Source organism: Anguilla rostrata, chromosome 12, assembly GCF_018555375.3.
Source record: "Anguilla rostrata isolate EN2019 chromosome 12, ASM1855537v3, whole genome shotgun sequence".
In the NCBI taxonomy this organism is placed as follows: domain Eukaryota; kingdom Metazoa; phylum Chordata; class Actinopteri; order Anguilliformes; family Anguillidae; genus Anguilla; species Anguilla rostrata.
In genome coordinates, this window is record NC_057944.1 from 22,366,256 (window position 1) to 22,390,089 (window position 23,834).

Genomic DNA, 23,834 nt, shown 5'->3' on the forward strand with positions numbered 1-23,834 from the left:
CAGTTTTAGTAACACATTTAATTGTATATTTAGCCTGATTGCTGAATATTTCATCATCTGTTGTGACACACATAATATCTTCATTTGTGGATGAATTTGTTATTCAGGTTTCATATATGTTGCCTCGGGGTCTCACAGCAGCATAGGTCATACTGCTGTGTGAACCTGGCCTGTGTAGGCCAAGCTGCTCTTCAGGAGGATGCGCCATCTTCCGGCTGACAGATGCCGTACTTCTGCAGTGCCCTCTGGGTGTCGCTGTGGAGCTCCTGGATGTAGGAGTCAAAGTTTCGCTCCAGCCTTTTCATCATCTGCTCTTCCTCCTGAAGGAACTGCTCCCCGATAGTGAACACGGGCCTGGGAGACTGGGGAAAACATGGCGGGGAAGATAAGGTGATTTGGTGTAATGCATACACACATCTGTCTTTTCAGCAGAAATGAATAGAAAGCTGGGGGGGAGGGGCGGGTGTTCAGGCCTGTAATAATACAGATTTCAGTGTGCTCATGGAAGTAATGTTTCCTCAGGAATGAACATTTGATCAGCTGTTGATATTGGCAGGTAATCCTGGGGTAAGTCATGATATCCATCCATGCAGTCTAGTTTGTCTCGAGGGCACGCGCGTATGGCAGACAACTTTGTTGACTAAAAGGGGTAACAATGCTGCTGGAGTTATTCCTTATTTGATATATAAATAAAGATGTCATCAGCCAGGATCCAAGAGTGCCCCGCTCCTCAACACTTCTTGTGCTGTCTCGACTCTAGGTCTGTGATGGTGTTTTAAAAAAAAGTTTTTCTTCATTTAAAATTTAAAAACCACTACAGACATCAAGTAGGGTGCATTTTTGGATCTACGTATTCCATTGACTTGAAACGATAACTTTCAAGTCAATGTTGCAATTTGATTCTTGCCATTTGAGTTCTTGAACAAAGTTCTATCATTGAATGACAGAAATTAGGAATTTCCAGGAGTGGCGCATGAATGTGTTGCCTAAAAGCCAGGTAACAAGAACGCCTTGTGGTGTATTTTATGTGGAACATAATGGATAAAGAAAATGACACAACATATTAACTGATTATTTAAAAAGGGGAATATGCATTAGAATATATTAGCCTGCATGGGTCTGTAAAGATTGCCATTATTTCTGTGAATAGTATTATAGTGCCCACACGCCGGTCTATAAATAGACTATTGTAATAAAACTGTTTTGTTGTAAATGTGTTCTCTTTGAAACTGGATGTGCTGTTGAATAGTTCACTGTGCTGAGTGATGGGGACGCGCTGCGATTGAAATGTAAATGGCGTGGTATCGCTGTATTGTCACAGGACGTCTGGCGGAGCTGTCAGATATTTTTCAGAGAAAGAAAGAAATATAAAAAACAGACAGAGACCTGCCTCCGGGGACCATCGCTCCAAACCAGCACTGCCCTGAGAGTTTAGGCGATAGTGCCCGAACAGTAATGTCCATTTCCCATGACACACACACACACACACAAATGGAACTTTTTTATTAGAATTCAGCCGCCTTGCCCATCAGTTCTCCTGAAGCTCCGCAGAGCAAACTGAAAGCACTTTGTACAGGGACTGTAGATTGAACCTGTGGTCTGTGGGCACTGGGGAGGACAGTGAGTCAGTAGGCTGCCCAGGCCTTTATGTAATGACACATTTCACAGAAATGCTTCAAGGCTGTCTGCTATATTTCTGCACTCAGAAAATCCACAGGAACACATCCTCTTGGCTTCAAGGACAAAATTGTTGGAATGAACTGCTCACAGAGGGATGTGGCCCTGTAAAAAGCGGTGTTGCGTGTTTATTTAACTAGTGTCCCAGAAAACAGGTGTTGAAAGGTAATTGGGGTGAGTGAGGCCGTAAAAGGATTTTGCCGTCAGACACCATACCTCCAGCTGGAGCTTATACACGTCAGGAGAAAAACGCAGGGAGAAGCTTAGGACTCACCTTTAGGACTGAAGTTTCCAAAAGGGCTGACACATTCTTAGTCCTGTCTACCTTGGCCGTGAAATCTTCCTCCCTGTGGCTGTTGCCATGGGGATAGTAACAGTCCTCAGGTTTTGGGGTGGGGCTCTGTGCTGGAGGGTAGCCGGTAGCTTCTGTCTGCTCCCAGCTGGCTGGCTGCGGGCTCCTGTAATTAATCACAGCAGCAAATGCTGCCTTAGATGTGGGCCAAATCACCCTCACCTTCTCTCCCCTCTTCCCATCTGACTTTGGAGGCCCTCTCACTGCTCATACTTTACCAGCCCTTCTGCCTTTATTTTCTCTACTCTGCCTATTGAATCTCTAACACTCTCCTTTCATCTTAGCAATGCCTTTCACAGCAGAAGGGCATACAGCTGGCCTACCCTGTGGTCGGTGGGGGGAGGGACACATCACCTTTGCCATCACCTGTGTGATTTATGCCGCCTCGGCTCACTGGTTTACAGCGTTCTTTTCCTCCAGATCCCTGTCTAATCCTCCTCATGTGCTCCCGGTTTCTAGGAGAGACTGACCGCAGATCGGAGCACCGCAAGGCGATTTTGCACACTGTGTAACCAGATCACCGTGACCCATCAGCTCTGTGCCTATTTGACATACAGATGTAGCTAAAGGTGCGCGAGCGGGTGTGAGAAAGATGGGGGTGGACATTTTTTTCCCTGCACTGCATGCCTGAATTCCTGTCCTGTACAACTGTAAGCGCAAAGTTTCAGTTCCCCCTGCCTCTGTCACTCGTGAGGCGTCATTACCTCTGCTCCCCTGTGTGTACTTTCAGCTCACTCATATGTGATTCCACTCCAGCCGTGCTCATTCTCAGCTTCGCCACCACACACTTACAAAAGACAGTACCAGCTTCAGGAATCTGACTAGTCAATCAGGCCCTATATCACTAAATAAGAATATATATCAGTACATAAAAGTAATTTTATGGCACATTTAATAATTTAATAAAATCAATTTTGAATAATAACCACATCATAAAATGTTGTTCTAGTGCTGTTAAGAAAACATTCACCTGATAATAAAAATGAATGCAGCTGTGCTATGAATAATCCCAAGGTAATACTGGCTGGGAACCTATAGACTAAAACAGGGCTCACAACACATCAAAATAAACATGGAATATTTAATAAACTATTCAATCCACTTGGCTCAACACTGTTTAGGGTATGAATCCAAAACACCTCTCTATGGAGCAATTTATTCATAATGTCTCTGCCTCTGGTTGATATGGAAACCTTCTCAATTCCCCAGAAGCAGAGAGAAGATGAATCTGCTTTTACTTCTGCAAAAGTGCTTAGAATTGTGTAGTCCATATTTTTAGTCTTGTGTTCTGTTTTCCTTAATTTTAGGGATTTTTAAGTTTGACAAATATAAGTCTTGTATCAGATACATTTCAACATGTAAATAACAAGGGTAGTGTTGCAGTTAATTAATTACTTTATTGGATACTCCTTACCCATATGTGGACGATGGAAAACAATTATTAGTGATTTAGTGTATGTGTGTATAAAATATGGCTTCACTCCCCATTGAATGAAAATAGTGCGTGTGTAACATTTTCTTTTTTTTATGTCTGTATGTGTGTATTGTGTGTGTGATCAGTGACATTTAGGAGTTCCAGTACTGTGCCAGAGTCTCTTCACACCCGGGACTCTAATGAGGCGGCGCACAAACACCATCTGCTGGTGGTGTGGCTGAGCGTCGCCTCCTGTCTGTCTCCTTTAACCCCTCCCCTTGGCACACCACTGCATGGAAGCTCCTAAGCACGCTCAGGGGCGCCTGTGCCGTGAAAACAAGTGCCATTCATCACCTTATCAGCACAGCACAAACAGCTCCGCTGCGAGCGATCGCTCTCCAGTAAGGACAAAGCAAAAGCGCCAAACACACCTGATTTACCAGGCTGTACTCTGCCTTTCAGTTATTCAAATAAGGGCTTTTTGAAATGAATGCAGAACCACATGACCTTGCGTGCTCACCCTCGTTTATTCTGTGCATCTTGCCAGATTTCTAGTGGATTTTCCTAATTTGATAAGGCATACACGAATACTGACACATAATAAATGCTCCACATGGCCATTTAATGCCCATTCTTTCATTCAGTTATGCTTTACGTCGTTCTGTGACACCTGCGATGAAAGGTGCCATATACATGAAATGCTGCTGCTGCTGTGACTGTTGTTTTTGTTCACAGCATCGAGTCAATAAGCTATTCTGATCTACGCTGGTCAATTTTAGTATCTCACGAGCATGCAGTCAGTTTCAGTGTCCAGCACTGAATTGTAAAAACATTTCCATGACTTCATCATCTGACCCCTGCCCTCTCTAGCTTGTAAAGGACTCGGGGGACTGGACCGAAGCAGCAGGCTTTCTGTTTGCGCTGATGTCTTACACATGGCTGATGTTGTAGGGGTCTTCCGTGGAGCAGCTTGCCTCTCCTGTCTGGCATTCCTCCTCCCACTGTCCTGAGTCACTTGAGACGTCACATATGACATCACCTGCAAGGTGGTCCCCCAGAGGGCTGAGTATCTGCAATCAGAAAAACCAGGACCATTTGGAGCAGAGTTTGTAAAAGTGGGTTACTGGTTAAGACAGTTTGGAGCAGTGTTTTGGTTCAATGTAAATCAGCAAGTTAGACCGGAAAGCGATGGTTACAGTGAAGAGCACTTTTTAGGATTTGAAGAGTGGATATGGCACAGAAACAAGTATTAGTGGAGTGGATTTGACTGCCACATTAGCACTCAGTTGAACTGCACTGCATGTCTGATTTATTAAAAATGATTTATAAAGTTAGTTTCTTTTATAAATTGGCCAAAATGCTGAACTTTTAAAGAATGCACATCTGTGAAAGCTTGTGTAACCTCTCAGTCCTTTATATTTGTTGTTGTTTTGAGGGGTCCGCTCTCTTGCAGCAATCTGCATAGTAATGTTGATGTCCCACAGGTTCCCTGACTGCAGTGGTCTCAGACTGAGGCTCATAGTTCCAACAGAAAATAAGATTAAATCTCATTTTCTTTCAGGAATAATCTGGTAAAATGCACACATACAAGCTCTGTAGGCAAAATGCCAGTCTACAAGCTGCTTTGGAGTTACAGTATTTGAAATGCATTTTCTTGCTACAGACCCTGAATACCCCTTTCAAAAGCACATCAACAGAAACTTCTGTAAATATATAGAAAATATCCTGTCCACACAAAGTATGTTTGGGCCCATCGAAAGCATACACAAAAACTGAAATTATAATAAAAATTCCAGAAAGAGACCTATCGATTTTAGACTGTAGCAAGTACCATAATTACTACATTATAACTGGTCCCTATGTCAAATGTGAATCTAAAAAGCAATCACTGATTATCACCAGGGTCTGCAACCCTGGTCTGGGAGAGCCACAGGCTCTCCAGGTTTTCATTGTTACTCTGCACTCAATTAGAGCAGTTCATAGCACAGTTAACTCACTTCACATGGTTACTTAGGTCTGGATTGGGTGCTTGTGGCTCTCCAGGACCAGGGTTACTGACCCCTTATCATCAGCTTCATATGATCTAGACCAAAATGGAGCTGATCATCATGTGGTTGATGTAAACTGCATTTACAGTGGGCCTCTCCCTCACCCCAGGATGAGTGTTTAACTGGGATTCCATGTGCTCTTGTACCAGTTTAACATCAGCATTTTACCTCCCCAGGGTGCCTAACTGTTCCTCAGGTGCTCCATCCAAACAGCAAAAAGCAATTTGGTCTCCTCTCCAGCAGAAAGGCCCATTTTTCATCATTAACAAAGCCATAGGATGAATTGATTTTCTATCACAAGGTACCATTAAAAGGCAATTTTCTCTCATCTCTGCAGGACGGCTGTGAGGGGGGCTGGCTGAGGAGACGGAGGCCCTGCTTATCTCCCTGCCGCCTGCGTACTCCCAGCAGAGCGCCACTGTCCAGCAGCTGCTGGCCAACTACAAAACCCTGCTCTCCTGCACACCAGAACCCCAGGAAGCAGACAGCAGAGCGGGGGTGGAGGCTGGGGCAGGTGGCAGAGGGGGTGGTGTAAGTCTCAATGCCCCAGTCCCACTTCTCCCCTTTAATGTGGAGATGTCTGAGGAAATGTCAGGGAAGATGAGAAAAACACTCCGGAATAATAAAACCCTGAACTTTCTTGCACATATTTCTTTTTCTGCTTCACAGAAGTATCTCGGCGTAGCGAGAAATCACACCCGTTCCTTCTCCCCTCAGCGGCACTCATTACCGTCTTCTGCAAGACTCTTTAAACAACCCAGCCTTGTGCAACAACAGGAAACCAGAGGAAGCAATTGCCATTCAACTGCTTTAATATCTGTGTGAACTTCCCTTCAAGTTCCTCACAGGGAGGACTGCCGGACTGTCACCAGGCGAAAACCATAACAAGACGTTTCTTCCCCCTCCGGCTCACTCTGCCTCCTCTTGTCTCATTAAAATTTCAAGTTAGACGGGAGGCGTACTTCCGATGGACCATGTCTGACACCATATGTCAACTTTCTCAGCACAGCACAGCCTGTTTGGGCATGAACTTCTGCTAGCCATTTCTTGAGCGTTTGGAATTGGCCCCCCAGGCTCAGTGGTGCAGGCCCCTGAGACCCCAGGTCGGCCAAGTGCAGAAAGGTGGGGAGGGAGTGCGATGAGAGGCCTAGCTGGAAGTCAGTAAAGTTTGAGAGAGAACGGTGATGCTGCTGAACACTCAAACACCCTCTCCTTGCACTCCTGAAACTCCTGGGACATGCTGTAAGGAGAGAATAAATCAGTCTTTGTCCTACCGAAGCTCTGTGCCCTTGGTTATGGCTAATAAATATGATGAAAATGTCAATAATGGATTTCAACCCTTTCCTCTGGGCTGGGCTATCGACCCATGAGCAACTGAATAAGGAAAAAAGTTCGACAGCATTGAATCAATATGGTGCAGAGTCACAAATATCACAATGACATCAAGAAAGGAAGATACGAAAGAGGCCTTACCAAAGACGTGTTTGACTCCATTTCGGAAATGAGTTGCTTTAGTTTCTTGTTCTCCAGTCTAAGAGCCTCTAGCTGAATTTTGGCCACCTATGGCAAGAAGCAAAGACAAAGGCTCAGTTTATTAGCTAACTAAACAATGATGATACAGTCACAAGGTCCACGTGTTTCTATATTATCCATCAGCTGACAGATCTGCAGACAGAAGGCCCTCCTTCACTCACAATACATTCCCAGCAAATGACTCAAGTACACTCAATGGCACTACATATGTGAACAGACAAGTGTTTCTGCAAGTGTAAGAGTAAACCTAGAATCTTTGGGCAGAATACTCTCACCAGAATGTGACATCAAAAGGTCACTGGTGTGATTACTAGTCAGGTATGACCTGATCTGTTTTTGTCAGCACCTGATACTCTGTGGCCTTCCCTGTAATGGACAGCAGTTCCCTTTGGAGCTGTGCTGCTCTGTGATTGGCTGAGGCGACAGTGTTTTCACTGTCCCTCAGCTGGGCTCGCAGATGCAGTGTCTCCGCTCTTATGGCCTCCATTTCAGATCTTTCAGCCTGCTGTTGCACCAGCTTCTCCTTCAGCTGTGCAGAGGAAGAGGGAGATCTGAGTTACATCAAAACCTATTTTCCCATCCTCAATGATCCATTTTATGCTCACACATTAACATTGTCTGTCGCTGTAAGCTCCTTGGGGTTAGCTGCGTGTAATGAACTTAACTGGACATAAAATTTTCTTGCATACTCTCTTTTTCCTTGTTTACTCTGTACATCTGTTTTTGTGAGCATAATACTGACATTTATTCAGTTAGCTGTACATTACAGATTGTTATGGAGACGCACCATGACAATTTTGTTATCCTTGCATTTCCCAGAGTGCTCTAGGTCATGGAGCTTCTCTTCATTCTTGTCCAGGGCATCTCTTAGCTGCTTGGTGTGGGAGTTAGATGACTCCAGCCTTGGGGAAATGGGACACAGGAGAGCAGGGTTGAGCAGCATATCTGTGACATTCCCCAACAGCAGAGCCACTGTCACATTACACTGAAGATGGCAAAACAGTGGCTATCGGGACAAGTCAGCTTTCAGTAATCAGATCTGTTCCACTTTCTTTCAAGGTACTTACTGTAACCTTAATTGGTACTCTGAATGTCCACCTGAATAAACAGATTGCATGTCACATGTTGTGTAAGTCGGTGTCAATAAGAGCATTTGCTAAATGTCTAAACAATGTATTTATCCGGGTAGCTTGCCTAGATAAACACATTGTTTAGGCATTTGACGGATAACTCCTTTGCAGTGACAACTTGATAATTTAACATTTATTTGGAACTCAAAGTTTATTAGAACACTTCTGAAAGACATAAACACTTGAAACCAAAGGCCGGGGAAGGTTTTTACCTTTCATCAAAATCAGAGCGCAGACACAGACATGCATACACACACGCACGCACACACACACAGACCCAATCTGCAGCTGGGTGATGTCCTCTCTCAGCAGTCCCTCCTGCTGAATGCTCGTCTCCAGCTGCCGCTGCACCCTCTCCACGTTCTCACTGAGATCCTGCAGCTCTGCAGCCATCATCCTCTCCTTCTCCTCCACCTCCAGCCTGGGGGCACACAGATACAGAGGAAGGCACTGCTAGAGCTGGCTGCATTTATTTTCTTCAACCCCATTAAACCAAAGTACCATGGAATGGGCTTATTTTAGCATCCCTGGGTTGTCAGGGACTGCTGCACTAAAAAGGGTTCCGGAATTCAACAGAGGCAAATACAAATCTGCATTTCAGACAGTGACAGCACCTAGTATGCACCTTAGTCTTATCCAATTGTTTCTTAAGCAGTGCACATTTTCATAAAGCAATTCAAAATAGTCACAGTATTGTCACAATGCCTCAATGTAGGGCAAAGGCAAATTAAATCACAAAAATGGAAAAATGGAGTTGTGCTTTCTCAGTGATAATGCAGCTCATTTTAGCAGGTTTGCCCATAACATAGCAGATGGCAAGACATTAAAGCAGATCCATTTAAATGTAGGTTGACTGAACTGTATAATTATCTCACACTCAAAGCACTTTACAGTGATGAGGGGGAAACTTGACTCAACCACCACCAATATGTAGCTTCCACCTGGGTGATGCATGGAAGCCATTTTGCACCAGAACACTCACTACACATCATTTGAGGTGGAGGGGGACAGAACAATTTTGAACTAAATAAACTGGGGGATGATTAAGTGACAGGTTTAGAGAGCCCTGTTGGGAATTTAGCCAGGACACCGGGGGACCCCAGACTCTTCCCGACAAGTGTTAGAGGATCTTTAGCAACCAGAGTCTGGACCTTAGTTAACGTCTCATCCAAAGGACAGCATCTCCTACAGCACAGTCTCCCCGTCACTGCCGTGCAGCATTGGGATGTATTTGACCAGAGGGAAGATTGCCCCCCACTAGCCCTACACCACTTCCAAAAGTTTTTGCAGGAGGTCTCCCATCCAAGTACTAACCAACCTTCAGTCATTCAGCAGGAGCAGGGTAAGACTATTATTATGGCTGTTATCATTAATATTGGAATGAGCGTGGCTTTATCAGGTTGAGGGGTAAGCCCTAGTGGGTCCTCTGACTCACCTGGTGGTGAACTCCTGAGCTGACAGTCGCTCTCTCAGTCTGGATGCCTCTCTTTTCCAGTGCTTCACTTCCAGTTGTGTTGCCTGTAATAGGTCATCCCTGGCCTGCAGCTCCGCCCTTAGCTTGCAAACATCATCCTGTGATTCCTAATACAGAAACATGCAAACACATACACACGTGTAAAGTTAATGGTCTGTACCACAGAACTGTAATGTGAGTGCCATAAATAATCAGCAAACAAAACTTTTTTCCCGTCTCCTGGTACACAATGGCTGGATAAAGTAGGCCTCCCTCTCTCTATCCAGTCTTGTTTAGTCCCTACTCTGTAGAAATATATGGACCATGTCACTGTGACATCACCCATTGACTCTCCGTGGACTCGGTGAAAAGTGCAGTTTCTGTACGCTGCCATCTAAGCTTGTGAGATACAGTGACTTGGCAGTGACAAACTGTCCCTGATTCGTCCACAAAAATATTACAGTCTTGTCCAAATAACACAATAACTACACAAATCGGCATATGCTGAGACATTAGATGAAGAAAAAACACCTATTGCGACAACATTTTGACCGTATTGTTACCATTGACTTGCACTGAAACGGGTGGCTGAAACACCTATACTGGAGCCAACCGCACTGGCACTAGTGAGCAATGATGTCTCTCAACCAACAAGACAAGGAAGTAAACTTCAAAAATTCAGTCTGGTTTTGGCTGCTTGGTTTAGCCACAGAGCACAAAGGTAATATAAGAAACAGTGCTGCACAGTAAATCATTTAAATTCAGTTTGCTCTCACATTTATGAGCCACAACAAAGCAAGCACACAAATGGTATGTGAAATCAGAGGTGCCTTCAGCCAATGAACAAACCCTGCCCCATGGGAAAGGTTGGGAAATTGACCAGATTCCCAACCGTCTCCAAGGACAAGGCTGTACCTGCTGTACTAAGCAGGCTAATCCGACTCTGCACATAAACCTCTTTCTACAGCATGTCTGCAATTCAGCAGAAAGGAACATCCAGGAACAGAATGGTATATGGTGGCGATCTGTGGCACACACAATGGTTAGCATCATATTTGGCTTGCAGTAAGAGGATCTCGCCTTGCTTTCAGACCCTCCCCAAACTGTCTGCATAAATGCAAGAACATATTGAGAGGAGAGGTAGAGACAGGGAGGATTGAGGATGCTGGGAAAAACTGATGTCATAGCGTAGGATCACGCTCATACATACAGGAGCTCATATGGCCATCAGTTTGAGGGTAGTTATGTAAATTATGTTGGTGAACTCCTCTCCTAGACTGTCATTTAACACTTCACACATGCGGTTGCACAATAGTTTTCCGCAGTGGTGTAGATGTGAGAGAATGGCACTTGCTAGCCTGGGTATCAAACTCAGACTTTAGCATCTCAACTCCTGCTGTGGGAAAATAATTTCCTTCAAATGCGTTTTGATGCATGCTTTCACTAATTGCTCTGCCTTTTCTCCTCCGTTCATTTGACGTGTCTGAGTAATTACTTTCTTTTGCATTCAGAAATGTTTATTTTGGCTTTGATGGAAGTGAATTTCATTTCCTCTCTGAATTCCACTTGTTAAATCGCATCATTTGAGGAAATTATTGAGACTCAATGAGTATGCAGTGGAGTCTCAGTGAGTATACAGTGGAGTCTCAGTGAGTATGCTGTGGAATTGCAGTGAATATGCAGTGGAATCTCAGTGAGTATGCAGTGCAGTGGAATCTGTGTTTATGCAGTGGAATCTCGGTGAGTGGAATCTCAGTGAGCATGCAGGAGAATCTCAGCAGCAGCTCTTAAGAGCAGATGGTTGCAAAGCATAAAAAAGCCCCAGGTGCCTCCTATGGATAGAAAAACCCCTTTGTTCTGGCGGAGGCTTCAATCAGAGGTGCCACAGAGGTGAACATTTAACCCCCGGCACATAATTTCTCATTAGTGCTGTCAAACTCTCCCTCTGTGCCAGATGCTCCTCCATGTTTAATGTCCCTTCACTGCACAACACCAGACAGGAGCTCTTTGAACCACTGCCAGCCACACAGAACCATTTCACTGCTGTTTCTCATCTAAAGTGGTATCAAGAGACATGCAAGTTACTGCCTTGCTTCGAATGCCTGTGTCTTTCTGGTCCATCTCCTTTAATGCACCACTCCACCTTTCTAACTCTATCTCGAGACCTATTTTTGTGCTCTCTTCTCTACTTCAGTCATTTTCTCTCTTCTCACATAATTGTCAAGATATCATTAAAGAAAATCCCTGAAACAAAACTGCTGTCATATGCATTGTGCTTCGTCAAACCTTTTTGTCAGTTTTTTCCTGGTAAAAGGCACAGCCATCAAAAACTAATGTAATCTGAAATCTGAAGTTATTTATAAACACTTCACCATACAGGGAAAATGCTCAAAAATGCAGATTGTCTGAAGATGGAGCAACGAGGTGGGAAGTATGCCCTACCTGCTGCAGTGCGAGCACCTCTGGCAGGAAGCACTCCTCCACACAAGTTTCTCTCTGAGATGTCTGCGCCTCCCTCAGCTGCCCAGCTGTGACCTCATTCACCTGGGCCACCTTGTGAGCAGCCTCCAGCTGGGTTTGTAGTTCTGTGGCCTCATTTTGCATTTCCACACGCTGCTCTCCAGCCAGAGGGCTCTGGTAGCATCCACTCTTGAGCTGCTGAGCAAAGCCCACTCAATAACAGGCAAATTGACAGCCACCACTTCTGCATATCAATGGTGAATCAATGCGGACAAGATGTGGACAGCATTGAACCACGGCAGATCTCGATGAAAACAATTACACGTGTGGATTGATTTTCCAGCATGTGTCGGTCACATACTGGGTAGGCAGTGCAGTAGGTTAACAAGGTTTTCTCTCCTGAAAACTTCTACCCTGCAGAATCCATGACAGCATTTAAAGTTCAATCAAGGTATTTTTATTTTTAAAAATGAATTTTATTCAATTCGAGTGCACAGTGCAAATAGCAACATTCAGGACTTAGCTACTTTGGAAGTTCTACGCACATTGACATGAACACAAGTATTGACGCACAAAACAACATTATCTAATGCTGATTGCATATTGATTACAGCACTTTTAAAATGAGTTCTGTTCTCCTTTTTCTTCACATTAGTTTAAAGCAGTAAGCAAGCCACTTGATTATTGACAGTTGATGATTACAGTCAAATTTCACCCGGGGACGATAAAAATGCACCATATGCCTATTCTCTCCAATAAGAGCTCCTATGGAGTTTAGTAAATCTGTAAGTGTACAGTAAACTTGGTGGTCAGTACGCCTGGATGTCGGCAGCATGCCTATCCACAACAATGTAAAGAAACTGATGATCTTCACTGATCTTTAATTATCTTTGGCCGGAGAACAAAAAATCCTAAGAAGCAGCAGCATTCCAAATAATATTGACATGACATTCTCCCGCCTTAAATCCATAGACCTAAAGAGTTTGTCCCCGGCTCGTGTACCTGGGAAAGCTGGCATTTTGCAGCCAGTAGCTTTCTGTTCACTTCTAAAGCAGCCAGGTCCTTCTGGTGTAGGCTCCTCTGCTTCTCCCACTCCCTGGACTTCATTCGTAACTCCTGAAAAGACAAGTACATTCACATCCATTTAAAAGCTGCACCGAGTTGAGGATTAACTCCTGGAAAACCTTTGAAAAGCCTGAGTCTCTCTCTGGTCTTGGAACCTCTGAGTCATGTTTTGCTGGGTTGGGTTGGTTAGGGGGACAAAAGAGTAAGAGGGCCTTGGTCAAACACTTCATATTGGCACAAAAAGGTAAGAAAACATTACATGTCTAGCTGTCAATGAAAACCAAGGTCAGATGACTAAATTGTGTTCAATATCTCCACTGAATTAAAAGAATAATTTAAAAAAAACTTAAAGGGTATTTTTGACAAGGTTACCACACTCATTTTCTGAAGCTTTTAGTTTTGGCATTAATCAGGAGAAATGATTATGTGAATTATATATGTGAGTTATATATTTAGACACAGCATATAAACTATATCAGAAATGACACAATCCACACTATATAAAAATTCAGAGATTAAAAAAACAATACATGTGTATATTCTGAAATGAATTATTTACAAAGGAGTGTCTCTGTACCTATGGACCGCTATACTGCTCGACCTATGAATGTCCTTATTTGCTGGCAGTATGATTTCACAGTAAAAAAAAAACCTGTTAATCATGTAACTGTTATTGTTAGCTGCTCCCTGAGATGCATGTTAATAAAGACCCTGGGGAGCACAGGCTCAAACACAGAGTCGAACAACTGATCTCACATGCCATTCCTGCATCTCTCTCACTACAATATCCAACTGATACAGCAATCACTAACTCCTGTACCACTGCTGCTATGTCCCAATCCTGTCTTAAAGCATACACAGACACACACGCACACACACACATAATCGTGAGGCATATATACAAAAGTAAACATATATAAAAGTACACACATACATGGACATGCAAACACACATAGATCTTGCAAACAAATGTACATACATGCATGAATACATTCATACACATACACATGTAGAGTCCATACAGTGCTCACACATACACATGTAGAGTCCATACAGTGCTCACACATACACATGCACAAGAAAACATTCATGCACACATGCATATACATACACACACACACACACTCACACACACACACACACACACACACACACACACACACTCTGCCTTCTCACACATTCCTGCAAGTGCAGTGAGAATTGATCAGAAAGAAAATGGTGTGCTTCTTTCTCAATTTTCTTATACAAGAAGGACTGAGTCTTCCTCTGCAAGTTTTTTCTGTGGCTTGAGAACATCATTACAAAAGAGTGAATGATTTTGTATTACCTCTCGAATGCGTCCCTTTACCAATGTAATTCTCCCGGAATTGTATTATTCAAGCTGACTACAGAAAGGAACACTCTGTTCCTCTGTACAGAGGAATGCACTCCTTCTGTGCATAATAGCTCTATACTGTGATGAAAACATCAATATAAACATTGAAAAACAGGCATTGATCTGCATGGATTGCAATAATAAGTCATTCAACTGCAATTAAAGAGGTAGATCTTGCTATTTATCTTTGCCTTTGTGAAACTGTGAATTTAAAAAGAAATAAAAGTGTTCAACCTGTTCTCTGTGGGTGTACATGTACAGTACGGTTCAAAGCAGAGTGTTAAGACTCAATGTTGCACTAAAAGTCTTAACAAGTGAATGTTACAGATGCACAAATATACAGTATTATAGAAGTGTAGGATAGACAAACAAGGCTATGCGACCAAGTGTTGACAATAATCGAGTTGGACTAAACAAAATACATAGACTTACATAGTAAAATAATTTCACTCATCCAGTACATCAAAAGTGAAGTCTCAGTTTACCCTATTCAGAAATAACAGCTTCCAAAGTTTGACTTATGGTTTGACTTGCAGAGATTAGCGTGAGTTTATATTCACCTTAAATGCTGGGGGTTAAGGGGTTAATTGGCTCAAATAATTCCTCCCTCTCCACCTAAGCTAAAATGTAGCAAGTGTTTCGGCACAAAATTGTTGTTGAGCATTACCCAGACGGGTGCTACACAGCCTTTGATTTGTGTTTCCACCATTTAAACTTTGAATCTGATTGAAATATTTGAATATTTGAAGTGCTTTTTTAGAAACCATTCTTTGGCCCTTTAATACATTTCTCTCTAAAACCACAAGGTAAGTCTGATAATTCTGCTTTCCCACTGCACATCCTGAGCATGTCTTTCCAGTATGTCCTTTACCTCCAGCTTTATGCTCAATGTGATGCTCTCAAAGGAACTGTCCTCCTGTGCAGCCTGTACCTCCTCTCTCCTGAGGTGTCCTCGCAGTCTACCATAGCTGTCCTTCAGCTTCTCCAACTTTAGAGTGCAGAAAGAAACTATTAGCCCATTAATAATAACATCAAAAACAATGATAGTGCCCCATCGGGGAACTACACAAGCCTAGTGCGGCGAGGGCAGGAAGTTAAATAAAAATAAAATATGAGGAGGCTGAATTTGAAGTTTGCTTCATGATGAATGTGATGTTTCATGATGAAGTTTGCTTCATGATGAATGTGAGAGAGCCAGCACAAGCAGCAGGACAGAGAATGTGATGAATATTTAATCAAGTGAGTATGATGTATCTGCTGCTGGTCCTGGGCCGGTCCCCACTGGAGGAACGCACTGCCAAAACAGTGGAATGTCAGCTGGTAAGGGACGGAAACACATTTCCCATAATCAGCCCAATCAAATCGCACCTCTGAATGAAGCGAACCCAGGCGGTCCTCGAACCCACGTACTGTCTCTCTCTGCACACGCTCAGTTTCTTCAACTTGCCGCTGAAGATTTCCGACCTGCAGTGCAGAAAATCAGAGGACGGTTATAGATGCTGTTGATCTGAATCCTTCCATGATTTTAGAAGAGTAATTTGCTTGAAATCAGAGTCTCATCCACATAGAAAAATCTCAGCCAAAGCCTCACAACTAATTGAATGAATAACCACATCCAGACAGAAACTGTCACATTTCTTAAGTAAACACAGGGAAAGTGTAGAGATTTTCACAAAATGAATAAACGAAACAAACAAACATCAGACAAACAAGCCTGAGGCACGCATGCCAGCAGGGGCAACGGCATCAAATGCAGCATCGCTCTCTCTCTCTCCTGTGTTTCTCCGCCTTAATCTCCCTCTCCATCTTGGATGTTCACTCTGTCTAGTTCTCTTTCAGTCCCCCGTCTCATTATTTTTTTGTCTGCCTCGCTTGCTCTTACTCATGTATAAAGCCCCATTTACCATATCTACAGATATGCTGCACAGAGGGAAACCTTTGTAATGGGCAGTGTCCTCCATGTGCTAACCACTCCAAGAGTTCGGAGAATCATGAAATGCATCCCATTTGTCTTACTAGACAGAGAAACCAAGGCAAAATGACGCTAACAACAGCTGGAATTTCAGACTAGTTGTAGTATGCACACCAAATGTAAAATGGCGATTATGTTATTTTTTTCTTTTTTCTCCAACCAATCTCCTTCTTAAATTAAGATTTCTCAAAACATGTGTTTAAATTTCACAAATTTGTGTTGAAAGAGATCTTCACTCAAAGCAGATTTGGCTCATAAGTCATTACCAATTTCTTTGTCTTTGAGCTCTTAATCTCCCAAAAGTGGCCACACTCCACATTTAGGGCATCATTTATTTCTGCAGTAGGTCTATGGTTTAATCAATACAAAATGTCATCCAAATTTGTCATGTCATATTATATAAAACAAATGCTTTAGTTATCTGAATACTGATCTGACTGATTAAAAGTCCTTAAATGAACAGAGAACATTCATTCTTTCTAGCATGGATATCTCTTTCTGGCATGATTCTTCATTAAGTGGGTAAATTAACCTTCATTACACATTATACGTGTCTCATTAAAAATGACTAACAGCTCTTTATGCTTTAGAAATTGCAATTAAGGTTGGAAGAAAACCCAGCATACACAGGGGCACTCCAGGACCATGGCTGAAAATGACCGGCTTAAAGAACAGATTTGGAAACCAACAGTGCATGATGATTGATGTGGGTCCAGACACTGGATAGCAACTACAGAACTGAGGGGAAAATTTGGCCCCTGTGGAGACCCACATTTCTTCCTCAAAGAGCAAAGATTTCTGTACTTTTAAAATGGTAATAAACAGCCCTCTGTACAGTATGGGGAGCTAGAGAAACATAAAAGAAATAAATCTCCATTCCCCTCTCACTGGGAGACAGCCCACAAAAACACACCCTTTATCTTATATTGAAAGGGTTTGTGAAGCCAGGTATCTTACATTGAAAGGGTTTGTGAAGCCAGGTATCTTACATTGAAAGGGTTTGTGAGTTTGGGCTTGATATACTGACTTCTGGGTCAAAAAGTAAATACCTAGGGAAAAAGTTTGTGTGCTATAAAGTTGGAAGTAACAAACAGAAGTGTGGCGAGAAGGAGGGGGCAACTGACTTTTAAAAGCTCTTTATTTACATTGTATTAAAACAGAATCATGGTGAAAAGGAAGCTATTTACATATCCTACTGTACGTGAACCAACAGCAACAAACCAAATAAAACAAAGCTTGAATGGAAAATCCAATATATACACCAATATAACTACAAGAAGCAATACCCAGGGTTAAAGTACTTGTCCATGTGTTCCCACTGATGGGATTTACCATTACGTCAGCTTTCAGACTGACGTGATGCTGCAGTGATTTTCACTGAACCTTGTGTTTTTATTGGACCCATACCATTAGGAGGTTAAATGAGCTTGAATGTATATACCAAATATCAAATTATGTGAATTGACAAAACCACAAGAGTAATGCCTGTACAGAATAATGTTGTCTTATTGTCATGGTAAACGAGAGAGATGAGATGCACTTGCCATTTATTGCTAAAAATTCTCCAATAAATAACTACTCTTTGTTGGCAAACAAGAGTAAAATGGCACAGCCAGTAAGAAAGAAAGAAATAAAGAAAGCAAGCAAGAAAGAAAGAAATAATTTGCCGTGTTCTGGTATGAATCACTCCTGTCTTTCCAGCATGTAAATTGGGCTGTGCACACGTGTGTATGTGTGTGTGTGTATGTGTACAAAGGAGAGAAAAAGAGGTGGACTCTTACCTGCATTCTAGAGTGGATGAGCTGTGTCTCTGTAGCCTGTAGGCGTGTCCGCAGTTCTTGGTTCTGCCCCTCCCATTCTCGCCTTCTATGACTCACCATGATGTCAATCTGATGCAGTAGCTCTTGAAGATCTGCCTCACAAGACATTCCCCTATAAAACCATACACATTCATATTTACTGATATCATTTGAACTTTGGCACGCAAACAAAAACCTTTCACGCAGATCTCTCCATCACTACACCTCACTCATTTCAATGTCTTTCATCTCCCTCTGTTCTATCTTCTAAACTCCTCCCCTCAAAGGGAGGTCTCATCTTTATTACTTTTGGAAGAGAAGTGCTTGTGGTGTGCAATTATGCAGACTATGTCCAAAATACAAATGTGAGTGTGTAAATGTGTGAGACGTGCCAGACCCTATTCTTTCACAAAATGACATTGCCATCTCAGTCACGAGATCTGCATGCAATTGAATATTTATGGGCTTTACCACTTACTGCCAATGTGTTATTTCATAAAGAGTCACCCGATAATAAAAGTTTTCTTTCCTTTCGTTTATAACTGAAAAAGGTTCTTCATTTGCAAACCCTTCACGTTCTCAGCAATTATGAACAATTATGTCTTATGTCTGCGTCCTGAATAATTATTTAGAATTAGCAGAAGTAATAATCTGAATACCATTTAACTGTTAATTGGGTTTAGCAAAATGTGGGCCTGTCTGCGTGATTGTTATTCCTCTTGTCAAACATTTCAGTAATGTGAGACTCACAGGGAGAGCAAACAGGCTGAGAGTGCTGCTTTTGTCCACGGGAGGCTTTGTGGAATTCAGTAACAGAGGCTATCAGACCTGCTGCACTACTTGCGCAGTGATTGTCTGAATACGCCATTGAGCATGTGGGCACCACTGTGGTGCAGTGGTTAGAGTGCTTTAAGCATGTGGGCAACACTGTGGTGCAGTGGTTAGAGTGCTTGACCTGAGCCATAGGCTTGAATGTCTGCATGAAACCGTGCTGCTGTGCACTGTGCTCTGCAGCAGTGTGCTGTCCTAAACGTGATACCGCTCACCTCATTCGGGGATTCATTCGCTTGCTTTGAAGTAAAGAATGTAAATGAGGAAATGAAACTTTTTCCAAACGATTCCTCTGTGACAGCCCACTTTAACTCGCAAACAGATTTCTGCACCATAATAATGAATGTGGCGTGGATAATTTATCTGTGTAGCATCAAGTAATTTTAATGTCATGTCATGATTTCTTACACACATTAGCGCTTAGTTATTTGCTGTCCTATCAAACTGTCTCTCAGTGATGAAACATTAAGTGTTTATGCAGCCCAATAACTGAGCGATGTGAAAAAACACATGACAGAAAACAGTAAATATAGATATCCATTTTTATGCCGCCAAGCTATAGGAGCTCTACCAGAATTATGATTTTCAGCAGCAATTGACATTATTACTATACTATATAATAACTGAAAATATATTTGTCTAAGATGGTATATTTTATATATCAATGGCATATATTCATATATTGAGATATTTTAATTATTATATTTATTTATGTTGTTATTTATGTTTTTATGTTGTGTTTTATTGTTTTAACATTTCCTCTCTCTATGTGTGTTTCATCATTGTGTTATTTCAGATCCTTTACTTCCATTTTTCTCAAATTTTATTATTTTTCTTATATGAAACACAAGGTTGCTAATACAGCATGTGCTATATAAAGTAGTACTTTTTTATTTAACTTATATAGCAAGGCTGTTCATAATATTTTTGCTTTTCAATTATGTCCCCTGGAAGCTTGTTATGCACTTCATACGAGTACTGCCTACATCACTTGGAACATTTTTTCTTTTTATTAAGTCCAATATCCAATACCGTTACTGCCAGGCCTGTTGTAGAGTTATTATGAGCAACTTTTATTATGAATTTTTTCTTTCTAACTGACAATGCTTCTTTTCTTCAGCCCAACAAAGGTATTCATTTGATGGGTCATGTATTTGGTCCTGATTACCTGCTTCATTTCAGGGTCTAAATTTCTCTCATAATTTGCCAGGCTCCATTCTTTTAATAACTTAGATTGCTCTTTGTACCTATGGAGGGCCATAAAACAGAACCCTGCCACCCCATTGTATTAAAAGACTGATGCCCTGATATTGTTCAGAAAGATGATTTGATATCTGTTATTTACAGTTGAGTACATTAAATTACTTAGAAATGTGCTTGTGATACTCTACTCTAAGTACGGATATGAAACATTTCAAAAATTTTATTCAAACAATTATTATTTTATTCAACAAACCTTGGAATAACGTATTCCATGCCTCAATGAAGACTAGAGAAGGATAGCCTGACCATTGATTGATAAAGTTTAAAATGGATGATTAAACACCTGACAAGTGTTGTAAAATGGCTTCACTTTAATTCTGTATTTGGATTCTGTTCAGGTGATATGTCAGGTCATATTCCTATTTGATGATAATAAGAGGGAAAGAAAAAATTTAAAAAATCACAAGTTTTTTTAAAAAAATCCTCTTTTCACTGCATAGATATGGACTTGGCTATTTGAATGCCATCTCTAATCTTGTAGGGACCTGCTACTTATAGTTTTTATCTTTCTCTGAACTGTTCCGAGCCACCAGCATAGTGCTAAGCCAAAGCTATCAAATAGGTATCAAAGGGCAGACAGCTTGTTGATGCAAAGGTTAACCCAGCAAGAAAGGGCTATTGAGGTCAACATCATTCTTGCCTGTTTGAGGAGGGATTCTTTGTAATGCAGACAACACTGCCCTCTAGATGACAGAAAAAGTCTGACAAATAGTTCCCAATGCATTTTGTTTAGCATCACACACTTGTCCCCCTTGGCACTCCTTTGCAGTAACATATATATATATATATATATATATATATATATATATATATATATATATATAAAACTAAATCTCTGTGTTTTGTGGAATGTATATAAATATTTATAATTCTTAAAATGATCCACATTAAACAAAAATTCAAGACATGTATTTTTGAAAATAATGTCAAAATGCAAAATGATATAAACTACAAGTCAGTAGTTTGATACACACAACTGTGTGTGTGTGTGTATGTATATATATATATATAATGTTTGGGACAAATACTTTTTTTATTTGGCTGTGTACTCCATAATTCTAAATTTGTAATCAAACAATTCACATGTGGTTAAAGTGCGGTTTTCCAGCTATTATTAAAGGGTATTTTTATAGTTAGGTATCCCCACAGCACATTGTATTCATAGCCCCCCATTTCAGGGCACCATAATGCTTGGGACATATTAATATTATGTAAATGAAAGTACTTATATTTAGTACTTTGCTGCATATTATTTGCATGCAATGATTGCTTAAAGCCTGAGACCCATAAACAGTGGGTGCTTTTGGCTTTGAAAACCTCCTTTGTTGCTTTAGCAGTATGTCTCAGATCATTGCCTTGCTGTAGGATGAAGTGGAGTACATAGCCAAATTCCAAATCACGAAAGAATACGTCTTTGCCCCAAACACAGCTCACTACAGTAGCTACATATACATACATATCACAGGTGGTCCGCCCATAGAGGACACGTAAGGAGCGTCCACGGGCAGCAAGGTAGCCTACTGTGCTGTTAAGGACGCCACTACTCTTACATTAAATAACCATGTAAAATTGTATTTACACAAATACACGTTCAGCGCTAAGTTTACTCCATGAAAACCGAACACATCGAGATAAATTTTAATTAATTAAAACATAGAGTAAACATACTGACGTGTTTCATAATGTACTCAACAACTATAAAAACGAAACGATTTATTCTAAGTAAACTTACTGGTGTAGGCATATGCAATCATTTCGGTGTACTGTAAAATGTAGAAACATTGCAGTAGGTGTAGTTACAAAATATATGCATAGTGTGCAATCAGAGCATTACTTACTGCAGCAATCCAAAGGTAATTTACAGAACACGCTTACAGGACAAGCGATGACGCGCTGGTTCGTATTTATTGGCAATTAACTTAATTTAGCGTTAGATTAACGAATAAAAGTATACACAATATAGCTAATATGCATTCACCAGAAAAGCGTTGCTTCCTCTCTTATTAGAGACAAAGGTAACTCTGTAACTGAAATTTAATGAATGGTGGCAAATATACCGCCGGTAGACCCAACGATTTGGCGCTGATTGTGCACATATTGGCGCTTCCCTTTCAACAGCAAAACCACAAGACCACGCCAGAGGGAGCTCTAATAAAATCAAAATAAGACAAATCGCAGGTTTAAAAGTCGGTTAAACACTTTCTCCCGAAGCATTTAAAAAGGCAATTAACACCTGGGTGCACTACTACTTAAAATTTTGAAAATATGTTAATAATTATTCATGGTATACACAAAATGTACATAAAAATACAACTGTACTATTTATTTCACAAAATTCACAATTATTATAAAACATTTCCCCCTTAACCTCTTATCCCACCACTGCAAAAACATAAAATAAAACAAATAAATTTGTAGATAAAGCAGTCAAAGTGATCTAAATGATCCAGACACAACTGAGCTTGTGATACTTTAATTAACAAGTCAGTTTAAAAACAAACATATTTATCTTAGTCTTATGACTTTTCCACATGATGTTCATGATTATTAATTTTTTTTTTTTTTAATAAAAAAGCATCCATTCATTCATGTGCCTCATGTGGCCAAATCTCTTTAAATAGTTTAGATGCTAATGGCATTCAGCTGACTTCCTGGTGGGAATGTGCTTCTTTTGCGAGCCAACTGCACATTGGATCTGAAGTGCACGCTTGGTAAGTCTTTTCTTGTCTGCATTAGTTGCTTTGTGTTGAACAGGAAAGGAATTAATATTTTAAAAATATTTTTTTAATGAATTTTCGATCATGATATGCAATAATGTAGCAGTGAGTGCCTAAAGTTTTTTTAGAGACATTAAAGTCGTCTATTCTTAGAAAACACGCATGCCTGCCTATATCATTTAATTGAAGTCTTTCAAATGAGATGCTACGCTTCGTGGTTGATGTTGATTGCCAGTGCCACAACTCGAACCTAAACTCTGGTCGTACACTTCATATTAATTATTAATGTTCGTCATATTTATGGTTATAAGGAGGTGTCTAAGTCAGGAAAACATTTTTGCAGCTATGCAGACGCCTATCTTAGCATCCACTGTATATCGCACTAATGTGTTAATCACACAGTTTGTGAAACATACACTTTCTTCCTGTTCAATTATTTCTAATCAAGAAAGATGCGGTTGTTGTAGGACGGGAAAAACAGTTTACATCCAACTTTTAATCTGATTCACGGTTTCTACTTGCATTTAATACAGTTATCATACGTGGAAACATTCATTGAGTGAGTTTTGACATAAATATTTTAATTACAGAATTTCTTCCACTTTTGAATGTTTTCGTGTGTTGTTTTCTAATAGAAATGGATTCGGTTGTAGGGCCTGTTACTCAGAATCCCGTCATTTTTATGTATATATTTCTTACCTATCTCTAAAGACCAAAAACTGAAGCTAGAGCTCCAGATACCAAT

At 41.1% G+C, this 23,834-nt stretch overlaps 2 protein-coding genes across 3 annotated transcripts in view; one reads left to right on the plus strand and one right to left on the minus strand.

Annotated features, from left to right (window-relative positions):
• LOC135236044 (centrosomal protein of 63 kDa-like) lies at positions 1–22,435 on the minus strand. The gene is made up of 14 exons (XM_064302193.1): positions 22,211–22,435; positions 18,261–18,411; positions 15,876–15,971; positions 15,379–15,495; positions 13,070–13,183; positions 12,050–12,262; positions 9,590–9,735; positions 8,432–8,575; positions 7,812–7,926; positions 7,371–7,553; positions 6,965–7,051; positions 4,377–4,513; positions 1,952–2,135; positions 1–362 (listed from the first exon to the last, which is right to left on the minus strand). Exons 2-14 carry the CDS (start codon positions 18,405–18,407, stop codon positions 192–194), a joined length of 1,854 nt encoding a protein of 617 aa, XP_064158263.1. The 5' UTR covers positions 18,408–18,411; positions 22,211–22,435; the 3' UTR covers positions 1–191.
• A 558-nt stretch (positions 22,436–22,993) lies between these two features.
• The window catches only part of slc36a4 (solute carrier family 36 member 4), a 144,039-nt gene continuing 143,198 nt past the window's right edge, over positions 22,994–23,834 (plus strand). Inside the window, exon 1 of one of the 2 annotated variants that reach the window (XM_064301606.1) lies at positions 22,994–23,083. The gene's annotated coding sequence lies outside the window, so the exon portion shown is untranslated. The remainder of the gene's footprint in view (positions 23,084–23,834) is intronic. The other variant, XM_064301607.1, reaches the window with a different exon arrangement.